The sequence below is a fragment of the Trachemys scripta genome, chromosome 6 (assembly GCF_013100865.1).
Source record: "Trachemys scripta elegans isolate TJP31775 chromosome 6, CAS_Tse_1.0, whole genome shotgun sequence".
Classification (NCBI taxonomy): Eukaryota; Metazoa; Chordata; order Testudines; family Emydidae; genus Trachemys; species Trachemys scripta.
Window position 1 is genome coordinate 116,073,451 of NC_048303.1, and position 10,929 is coordinate 116,084,379.

A 10,929-nucleotide genomic window follows, 5' to 3' on the forward strand; every position below is an offset into this window, starting at 1 on the left:
TTTTTTTTTTGCTTTTCTTGTTAAGCTCACAGGATATTAAATGTCTTTGATTTCAGGTGCTGGCATGTTTCTGTTCCTTTTCATTTAGCTCTGTATAAACCTACTCTGTGCATTGTTACTATGGAACTAGTATTGATAAAAACACTTTGAGGTAAACTCTTTGTAATGCTTGATAATTATTAGTGTGTACATTTTTTTTAAAGACACTGTTTCTTTACCTCAATTAATTTAAAGGAATGGACCAATAAATGTATTAAAGGATGATTTCTTTACCTAATAGTTTCATTTTGTGTAGTCTTTATCACATCTACAGTATGATGCATGCCCTTGTACTTGTTTTGCTCATGTATTTACTGCCCTGTCTTTCTCTATGGTGGTGAAACTTGTGCTTTTGATACTCCCTCTTTCAGGGGGTGTGTGTGTGTGTGTATGACAACTCAGCTGTTTACACCTACAGCGTTGTAGTACGCCTCCCCAGAGTGCGAGCTCCTCACTTACACATTTATCCTTGCAGTATTGCTGTGCCTCGGTTTTCCATTTATAAAATGGGGAGAATGAGATGTTCTCTCTCTGTAGGGGAGAGATTTGTGCAGGGTGTGTCAGAGCCAGGTCTTGACCCCAGGGCTCCTGCAGCCTAGTCTGGCATCTTGACTGTCCTCATAAGGAAAGGTTGGTTATGCACAGTTTCGGGGTCTCAGCATAGTGCAGATAAAGTAAACAGCAGGACATTTTCTTAATCCTCAGGTTGTGGGGATTTCTAGGGTCTAGTTCACATAACTTCCTCATGATGGTCTCACTGCTTCATGGCAGGATCACTTTGAATATTACTCCTCATCTGTCAGGGACCACTCCTCTTCCTCTTCTCTCCTCCCTCCCCCCCCCCCCCCGCCGCCGCCGCCGCTGCCACTAGACTGCATGGATATGTTGGTTTGGTGGGGCTGGTGTTAAATAACAGGATTCAGAAATCCTCTGCCAATGTCCTGCAGATGTGCTCTCCAACAGCACGGTGTCAAAGCATTTAGCACATACACCTGTTCAGTAATTCTTTATTGATGCATTGATTTACAACTTATTTACTTTTTATACATGGAAGTCAGTTGAATTGCTAAATTCTACATATTGGGATTTCTGGGTCCTCGTGCCTTTCAGAACTAGTTTAACACAGTTAATAGTCAGTGGCTGCTGCTGAAATAACAACTTTAATTTTGCATCTACAGTACGCTCTAAGAGTATCATGCATGAGCTCTACTCCCACTTCATTGCAGGTGCAGAACCTGTGTCTGTACTGGTCTTGTACAACAGTCCCTGATGGTCTGACTATGATCCAGCTTATAAAAAGTGTTGTGGTTTCTCAAGATGATTAATAGGTTTACAGTGGGGTGGGGGTGGGGAAAGGGGGGAGAGAGAAGGGGTAGGCTGTTCTACAAACACAGAATAAGACAGTTCAGGCCCTGAAGGGCTTGCAATCATCTTTAGAGTGACAAAACAAAGGATCGAGCTCTGTATCTTCCCTTCAGGTCAGCATCGCTCTGAAAAGGGGCTTCCTTGTATAAAGGAGTTTGCCCCTTTTTATATCCCTCTTCTCTTTCTATGCCTTACCCTCCCCTTGCAAATTAAATTGGAGGGTGGTTAAGGGAAATTTTTAAGCTTATGTAAACTGTACCTATTCTGACGCACCTAATCCTCCCTTCCAGGGCTGACTTGGCAGCAATTGTTCCTCCCTCTTGCCTGTCCATAAATTCCTCCGGGCAGTGCTGCTGAATGGAGGTGGTTATTTCTATGGCCGGGCGGAGCTCTGTTACCACGCTAAAGTTTTCTGGACTATCAGCCAAGATGGTGTCATCCCCTCCACTGGCATAAATTTGAAATCAAATGCTGCTGGACTGTCTACCACTTCTGTACCGCAGAAGCAGCAATACAAGCTCCTAATCCCTCAGGTGAGGGAGATGGTATGCTTATTGGCCTCAGCCCATGGGCTACCCATGAGAACAGTCTGTGGCATGGATACCTGTCTGCTGTCACCTAAGCTAACATGTTTAATTTCAGCCTAAATCCATAGTGACTAAAACTAGTGTGGCAGGCCCGAAGAGCTGTCTTCCATCATCTGTCCTCTTGAGCTCTGTAGTACAGTTAGGTGCTCCAACCGACAATAATGCCCAGAGCTGAAACTTGCAATGGCGTGCCATCATTCTGCTAGGATTTCAAAGGAGCCAGATCTTGAGCGTTGCTTGTAGGCCACAATGCTGCAGAAAATAAAATGTGGATGAGAATGAACAGCTGCTCAAAAGCTAGAAGCTTTGATGGGTTCTGGTATCACTAGTCTAGTAGGAATTTGGCATAACAGGAGAAGTTTTATTTCAAATTGCTAACCGTTCTGTCTGGTTTCTCACAAGTATTTGCACGGTCACTTTTATGCTTGTTAGCCATGCACTAGGTCACAGAAATCGCACGCTGTAAGCTAACTGCATCTCAGGTATTAAACAAAGTATAAAACAGGCTGACTAGAAATCCTTCCTCTCTGTTTTCATTCTTTTGCACATGATGCTAGTTTCACTAGCTATTCTCTCACCATAAACGCTATCCAGGAATGCTCCAATGCTTGCTTGCTTGTTTGTTTGTTTGTATATTAAAATAAAATAAAATAAAATAACAAGTAGTCTCAGGCTACCTTTGTTTTTAGACATGTAATCTGATTTTCCCCCTACCCTCCTTTTGTAAGTCCTTTAAGGGGGGGGAAAAAAATCCCTTAAACAAGATCCTTCCCCCTCCTTACCTGATGGGGATGATACTTAAGCAGCCAGCGACACAAGACAAAATGAAACAGAACCCGCTGAACCAGTCCAGTATGTTTTGATAGATCTTGTTGAAGGCTGTGGATGTAACTACCCCAGTGATCACTAAAGATAGTTGCAGCAAGACAAACACCTTACCTGTAAACAAGCAGATAAATAGTTACTCTCGGCCAGAGCCTCAAAGAAAAAAGGAAAACCACTATATGTGGAAACCACTGAGCTATCCCTCCCCCCCACATCCATATTTAGAGCCAGGCCCTTTGACACATAATAAATATCATTTTGGGTAACATGGAACCTGTAGACAAGACCACTCTTCTGCCAGAACTACTAGTCTTAAGAAGGTGTCTTAGCTCCTCTCCTGTAGTTGTGGACCACCTCTGCTAAGGAATCAACAAAAACTCATTTCTAAGGCCTTGGCTACACTTGCAAGTTACAGCGCTGTAACTCACTTCCCATCCACACTGGCAGGGCACTTACAGCTCTGTATCTCCCTGGGTACACTGCTGCAGGTACTCCACATCTCCGAGAGGAATAACAGCTGCAGTGGAGTGGCTACAACTCACGGGTGTGAGTGTAAATGCTTGCAGCGCTGTACTAATCACCTTGTCAAGTGGCCAATCCTCTCCATTGTTGTGATCAGCTGCAGGAATGCGGAAGTGCCGGTTTCAAAGCTTGTACCACAGAGAAAAGCAAACAGTTTGCAGCCTGCTTTGAGTGAGTAAATGAATGAGCAGGGGGCCAGGAGTTTGGAACTTGCAAAATAGAGAGCTGACATGTTCCAAAAAGCACTCACTCTCCCCCCACGCTCCCTGTCACAATCCACCCCCACCCCTCCGTTTTGAAAAGCATGTTGCAGCCACATGAATGCTGGGATAGCAGCCCATAATGCACTGCTCCCAACACAGCTGCAAATGTTGCAAGTGCGCTGTCAGCTGTCAGTGTGGATAGACTGCAGCACTTTTCCCTACTCAGCTGAACGAAGACAGGTTTACCTCACAGCGCTGTACAGCTGCAAGTGTAGCCAAGGCCTTAAGTAGTTGCCATTTGTGTGTGTGTGTTAGAGCTTTCTTCTTTACTCTACTAATGCCCCTGTCATCAGTACTCATGAAAAGCAAATTCATCTTTATAACTGGAGATGGGGCCTGAAGCAAAACCTCAACACCACATGCTCCTGGAACAGTTTCATTTTGGTTGAAATTAGCTGCTAGGACTTCTCCTTATGTGTTCACTTAATCCCATAGCTGCCTACGCCCATGGCAGTTAGGATAAGATCTGAATGTGGTGATTTGGATCTCTCTAACTACCCACAACCTTCCTGCAGGATCAAACAGGAGAAGAAAATGTTGGGGGGGGGGGGAACAGGTAACTGATCAAAGCATTATTATGCAGGTCAAACTTCTGAAATATGCTACCACAATGCCAAAAGGTGACACCCTCCTAGGAAAGGATTAATGTGATTACAATCAGAAGGCTGCTTGGGGGCTGGGGGAGAAGTGATGTGCTATTAAAACTTATCCCAGTTTAGCTGATTGTTGATATTTTAAATCCTCATCACTAGGTTTCAGAGGCAATAGCATATTATGATGAATAGGTACAAGTAATATTTGCCTTAGAGCTGTGGTTTCACTGTGGCTTGGCTGTAGCCTCTGTAAGCCAACATTTCACTATTTCACATGCGGAAGTTTTTATCTTGATGACTGTGAGGGTGAGAAATGTAACTATTTTTTAAATGGAAAACTTAAATTCTGCAACGGCTAACAGGGTCCCAGCCATGAAGCACGATTATGAGATGTCCTTGTTCTAGCTTGTGCTTCTGCTGACTGTGATGGAGGACAAAGACTGACGTGATAACTCTGCTCGCTGAAGGATGGAGATCAAAGAATTATTGTAGCTGGCCACGCTGTGTGTTAAGGATCCGTTTATAAATGCTTAACATTTAATAAATGGTGAATTGTTAGCATCCCACATCTGCTTGTAACTGTGGTTTCATCACTGTACTGCACATACTATCTATTAATTAGCCCTTTATAAATGGAGCCTGAATCTAGCATGACCATTCAGCCTTGTCCCGGGCTGTGATTAGAGCCTGGTCTACCCGGCTCCAATTTCAGCCATTGGTCGCCAGCCACTGGTGTGCTGATGGGGCTGCACCCTTCTAGTGTAGACAGACAAAACTTCCGAAAGGAGAAGCAGCCCCGCTATGGCAAACTGCAGTCTGCCCTTGCGGCTCTCTGTACATGAGCAAAGAAAGGGTGAGTTGGCTTCAGTGGAACCCCTCCCTTTAGGCCGGTTTGGGCACAGTTCAGCACCTTTAAGATCTCATAATGCAACCAGCTCAAACTCTAAGGTATTCAATTGTTTCTACACAGCTGGGGGGGAGGGGAGGTTTGATTAAGTTAAAGTATCTGTTCAAAAAGCCCCCCCCCCCCCCTTGCCATTGGAGATGGTCTGGGCATTTGCACTACTGCAGCTCTACCAGTTCTAATTGTTTATGATTTTATTAAGCAGATAGCAGCACTTGACACACAACCTGCTCTTCCACCTGACAGTGAATGAGAGCAATAGCCATAATTGGGTTTCTGTCCCATTTCCTGACAGACACACACACACACACTGCACACACCAGCACATCCACAAATCTTGTTACTCACCATAGGACGATCCTTGTACATGTTTGGATAACAGAGATCTGATGGTTGGTAAGGGGATGAGAGCAAACAGCATTATGGCCCGAGCTGTAACACAAATAAACAGGTAGCTTTCATCAGTACCTGTTGTCAAAACAGCAGCCTACTGCCCCTTAGGGCGAGGCCATAAATTGCAGATTGGGGGTGGGGAGCAAATCACAGGCAACAGCTGTTAATTGTAGGATTCACTGTGTGTTGTGGGCAATATGGTTCTTTCGGTCGCAGCAGCTTGACTTGGTTTCACTTCCTCCACAATATTAAAAAATAACCCTCGTGCTCAGGTAGGTCATTGTCCCATTCTAGTGAGTGGAGGGGAGTCTACCTGTCAGCAAAGAGAGTTACTCCTCTAGAGGGCAAGCAGCAGGACTCATGCTCTTAGGGCCCTAGCTTCATGCACAGGCAGAATGTTTTATAGGAGGATTGTATTATCTAGGGAAGCGATGGCTCTGCTATTGGTTGGGCCTTAGATTGTAAACTCTTTAGGGCACGGCCCAGCTTTTTGTTCTGTTTGTACAGTGCCTAGCACAATGGGGTCCTGCTCCATGTGACTGGGGCTCCCAGAGGCTACAGCAATACAAGTATTAAATAACATTTTACAAACGATGCAGGATTATAGGTTGGTGGTGGAAGCCGTTTAACCAAGTACCCTTTTTCCTACCCCATTCCCCTGAAAGCTTGTTCCCCCAACATGTCTCTATGTTGAATGAGCAAAGCTGTTTAGAAAGTCCATTCCCTTTTGTTTCTCTTTACTATTCCACCTTGTCTCCAGAAAGACTAATTTTCAGTGGACTTTCAGCTTCCATTGATACAGGGTATAACAGCATCACACAGACCTTATGTTTTGGTTTGGTTTGTTTTTGTTTTGCTCGCCCTTAGCACTGTGTCCCTGTCAGTCCTTCAGCACGGAGATCTTAAGCTGAATGGTATAGGCCTCTTTCTCTCTACGCTTACCAAACTTTAATCTTGCAGGTGCTCACTGTCACTAAACGGTACAGATTCTATGCTGCAGCAACTGCTTCCTACCACCAAACTCAGCCAGACCCTCCCTCTCTACCCTCGGGGGGTCAAGAGGCCTTCTTGGTCTATCCCCGTCTAGCCCTTGTCCATTTATGCCTGTGACCCACTAACCCAGAGCCGTAACAAGGAATTTTTGCGCTCGAGGCAAGGGCCAGCTCCAGGCTCTTCGGCGGCGGGTCCCTCTCAGAGAGAAGGACCTGCCGCCGAATTGCTGCCGAAGAATGAATGAAGCGGCAGTGGCAATTCGGCAGCGGGTCCTTCTCTCCGAGAGGGACTCAGGGACCCTCCGCCGATTGTGGTAGAGCTGCGCCCCTCCCCTTTGCGTGCCCAAGGCAAGTGCCTCACTCACCTCGCCCTTGTTACGGCACTGACTAACCCCCTCTTTTTGTCTGATGACTGAAGCGGTGTTAATGGGCTACTCTACATGGAATGGTCCCTTACAATATGTGCTAACTACTTACGCTAAACAATCTGTTCCACCTGGCATTTTTGCCGTGACTGCTGGGCGCGCCTTTCCCAGACCTGAAGAAGAGCTCTGTCTGGCTTGAAAGCTTGTCTCTCTCACCAACGGAAATTGGTGCAATAAAAGATAATTCCTCACCCACCTTGTCCAATTCGGCCATGTCTATACATACAGCGCTACAGCATCACAGCTCTGACAGTACATCTGTGCCTCTGCAGTGTGTGTGGTGAAGATGCTCTAGGCTGGTGGGAGAGAGCTCTGCCATCGGCATAAAAACAACACCTCTATGAGCGACAAACTGTCAGCAGGAGAAGCTCTCCCCCCCAAAATAGCGCTGTGCACATGAATGCTTATGTCACTCAGGGACGTGTGTGGAATATTCACACCCCTGAGCAACATACATTTTGCCGGGATAGGCTGTAGTGTAGAGATGGCCTTACTTACTTAAAGTTCAGGATTTTGGATACCTAATGCTAATCTTTTAAACTGCTACAGTAGCTCTAGTTGACAAGTAAGCTTCCCACTAACCATAGCTATCCCTTATTGTTAAACAACAACAAAACTTTGTCCAATCATGTCCAGTCCATAGGATGCCTCCATTTCATCTTTGCCAAGGTAACCAAAACTTTCTTCCTTCTCATCCACAGGCCTTTCCTTTAGAAGGATCAATATTACCCCTAGTCAAGACAGTAAGTTTGACTAGTATTAATAGCTGAAAAGGGTTTTTTCTCCTATGCAAAGCTGCCTTTCAGCAGTTTAGATCTGGGATATGATCTAGTGAAAAATTATCAGCACTAACTAGTCTTTCAAACGAATGATTTTATAAAAAAAACCACGATAGGTAAAACACCCAAATCCCTCTTTGAAGCCAACATGTGACATGAAGTTTAGCACTGTTAATCCAGCACAGACGGGGGGAAAAGATAGGGCTGACCCAACACCTAAGAGCTAAGGCCCCACACACTTAGGTAAAATTCAGAGCTGATCAGAATTTTGCACCTTGGGCTCAAAGTGGCTGCTGGGGTAGCAGGCCCCTTGCTGCCATCTCAGGAGGAGCAGAGTGGGAAGTCACGGGGCTGCTCTTGCTGGCCTTTCTGTCCCTTCTCCCCCCGGGGAAGTAGGGACAACCCTGTAATGAGACAGCAAAGATGAAGTATGTGTGAGGGAGGACATAGGAGGAGGAGGAGGAAATTGCTTCTTACACTGTCACCATGTTGACCTTTTTAATCTTTAAATCCTGATGTAATAGGAGAATTTTGTGTGGGTGAATAATTTACTGGGGCTAGAAGAGCCTCTTTGGAAAGTGTCTCTCCCACAGTGTTTCCTGTTCTGAGGTTTTCATTGAAGTGACCAGCAAAGAGCCTTACACTGCTGCTGAAGCATGTCACTTAAGCATGTCCCTTTTCTCAGCCTGCCTGCCACCCAGGGTACACGGGGATCAGTAATTCTCACTTGCAGAGGCTGTGACCAATCATGTCACAGTTCGACTCACCAACATAGAACAGGAATGTCCATCGCACAAAGGCCATGATGAGAATGCCGACGCTGAAGGACAGTATCCCAATGATGATCATAGTCGTGTCCCTTAAATACTTGGAGAACACAAAAACCCCCAGGAAACTGGTAATAAAGATCATGTAGCCAGCAGCATTGCCGTAGCCAATCTCCACGGGGCCCCAGTTTAAAGGTTTCTTAAGCAAAAACAGTGGGAGCACATCCATGGCTCCCACAACTGCTAGGTCATACAAGACAGCCCCGACGAAGAGCATTGCAATGATGAGTTTTGATGGTGCCAGGGGGGCGCGCCCCTCGTCCTCACAAGAGCCCGAACTCCCTGCCGTTCTTTCATCCTCCGGTAGCTGGCTGTCAGGCTGATCTATGTCCTTGAGTTTGCCGTGAGCTGTGTAAGCTGGGCAGGTGCCTTCAGGCGTAGGGACTTTCAGAACAAAGAAGCTGTAGAGGAAGCAGAAGGCATAGAAGGCAATGCTGGAGGCCACTAGCACAGTGCCATGTCGATAACTTATGTGGGAATGGACGAAGATGTGCCCAGATGCTATGCTGCCCAAGAAGCCCGCCATCCCATAGGTCAGCTCAATAACAATGAGCCGCAGTGACCTCCTGTGTTCAGAGGAGCCCAGAGCCCCCAGAGCCATGACGCCAGCCCAGTAGGTGGTGAAGCCGCCTGTCAGACCGTTTAAGGCTGCCGCCCCGTACATCACCTCAATAGGCCACTCCAGCAGAATTAAGAGGAGCAGGAGAGACCTGGAGACCAGATAGCCGAGGAGAGGTAAGCAAATGGTGATCTTCCTGTTCTTCTTGTCGCCGAGCTTTGTCAGGCCATAGGCCGTCAACAAGGGGCTCAGGCCCAAGACCAAATTGTAGATGATGTAGAAGTTCGAGACCGCTTTCTGCTGCAGATCCTCAAGCACGTGCGCCGGGGAGGTTGAGTTGGTCCGGTTGTAGTAGTTCTTCACCACTAGCAGCAGCCCTGTGTCGTAAAAGGAGCTGGCTACCTGGGCTCCAGCCACCACGGGCTCAATCCAGGTCCTCACCGCCATCCCTCCAACCATGATGGCTGCTGCCGAACCTTTCCTTGGGGCTACTGGCAAGGAGGTGGGTGGGGAGGGAGAGAAGAGCGGCAGGGAGCTGTGCTGGAGACAGCAGGTCCAGAAGTTCTGGTCTTAAAACCAAAAGTCGCTACCGTCTGCAAGTTAGTAATGTAACAGAGTTGTGTGAGAGCAACGCGGGCTGCACCTCCCCTCCAGCCCCACGTAGCCCCGTGCAGCAAATGACTCTGCTCTCAGTCCTGCCTGTGCCCGGGAAGCTTTTGTGTGCATGGAGCACACCCTCCACTCTCTTCCTGGTGTGCATTCAGAAAGGTCACATGGCCCTGCCTTGGGGAATTTCTGTCTCACATGAGGAAGTGAATGTCCCCTGGTTGTGGCTTATATTTCACCACCCCTGAGCTGAAGCATGCAAAAGAAATCACAGCAAAGCAGTAGTGATGTCTGCCTATGGGGGTGGTGGAGAGGACTGAGGCCACTGGACAGTAGCCCTCCCCTACTCCACCACACTCTGTTGTCCCTTTCATGTACCCCCTGTTTGTTGCTGGTGGCTTTTGAACCTGTTTACCCTGCTCCTTCCCACCGCCCCTCCCCAAAAAAACCTTTTCAACAATTTGACCAGCAAATGGAGGTAGGAAATTCAAACAAACAAGGCTGTTACACTGACCTGTCTCCACAGCCACTCCTGTGTGCATTCAGCCTCACTGCGCTTCTCAAATGCGGACACTCCTGATGGGAATGCTTGGCTTACACACAAAGCAGAGTCTAGCAATAACCCCCTTCCCACACTAGCTGAGTAACCAGTGAGATGAGGAGTTAGTAGCCGTGGTGAGTAACAGGACACATACTGGAAAATGTGTGGCAACATCACCCCCTCCCCCTGGGTTCTCCTGGGGGCCGAGACAAGGGCCCTGGAAAAGGGCGGCTGACTCGTAGGCTATGAGCTGTGCTTTCGCAAGATCTTGCACAACCCATCTCCCAAAGCAGCCTCTTTCCATCAAATCACCCCCCACGAGGGCTACACTGCTGGCCTTGCTCTATTCCTGCTGCTGGGAAAAAAAACTGACTCCATCTCCATGTCTCACCCCCTCTTTTCTTTGCCCTGAGGCATCGGGGCCTGCCTAGGACTCCCTTGCCTCTTTGCTGCCTCGGCGCTGGGCTGGTGGGACGGCAGGTGTGGCCGAGCAGTTGTACGCAGGGAGTGGTTTGGCCCTGCTGCTGTCGGCCCCGTGGGAGCACTATGCTCATTGATCCTGGGAGCGGGGGAAGGGCCAGTGGTGAGCTGGAGCCGGTTCCCACCGATTCACAAGAACCAGTTGTTAAATTTAGACGTTGGTGTAGAACCGGCTGTTAAAGGGGCGGGTGGGTGGACAAACAACTCTAGTCCGCGGGCCACATCCAGC

General features: G+C 47.6%; 1 protein-coding gene across 2 annotated transcripts; it reads right to left on the reverse strand.

Annotated features, from left to right (window-relative positions):
- Positions 1-990: 990 nt before the first annotated feature.
- Positions 991-10,425, reverse strand: SLC46A2 (solute carrier family 46 member 2). Of its 2 annotated transcripts, XM_034774802.1 has the most exons (5): positions 10,194-10,425; positions 8,455-9,666; positions 5,447-5,530; positions 2,774-2,930; positions 991-2,243 (listed from the first exon to the last, which is right to left on the reverse strand). In XM_034774802.1, exons 2-5 carry the CDS (start codon positions 9,530-9,532, stop codon positions 2,186-2,188), a joined length of 1,377 nt encoding a protein of 458 aa, XP_034630693.1. In that variant the 5' UTR covers positions 9,533-9,666; positions 10,194-10,425; the 3' UTR covers positions 991-2,185. The 2 variants fall into 2 exon arrangements, with proteins under 2 accessions (XP_034630693.1, XP_034630691.1); XM_034774800.1 differs by lacking the exon at positions 10,194-10,425 and having other exon boundaries at positions 8,455-10,177.
- Between the last annotated feature and the right edge of the window lie 504 nt (positions 10,426-10,929).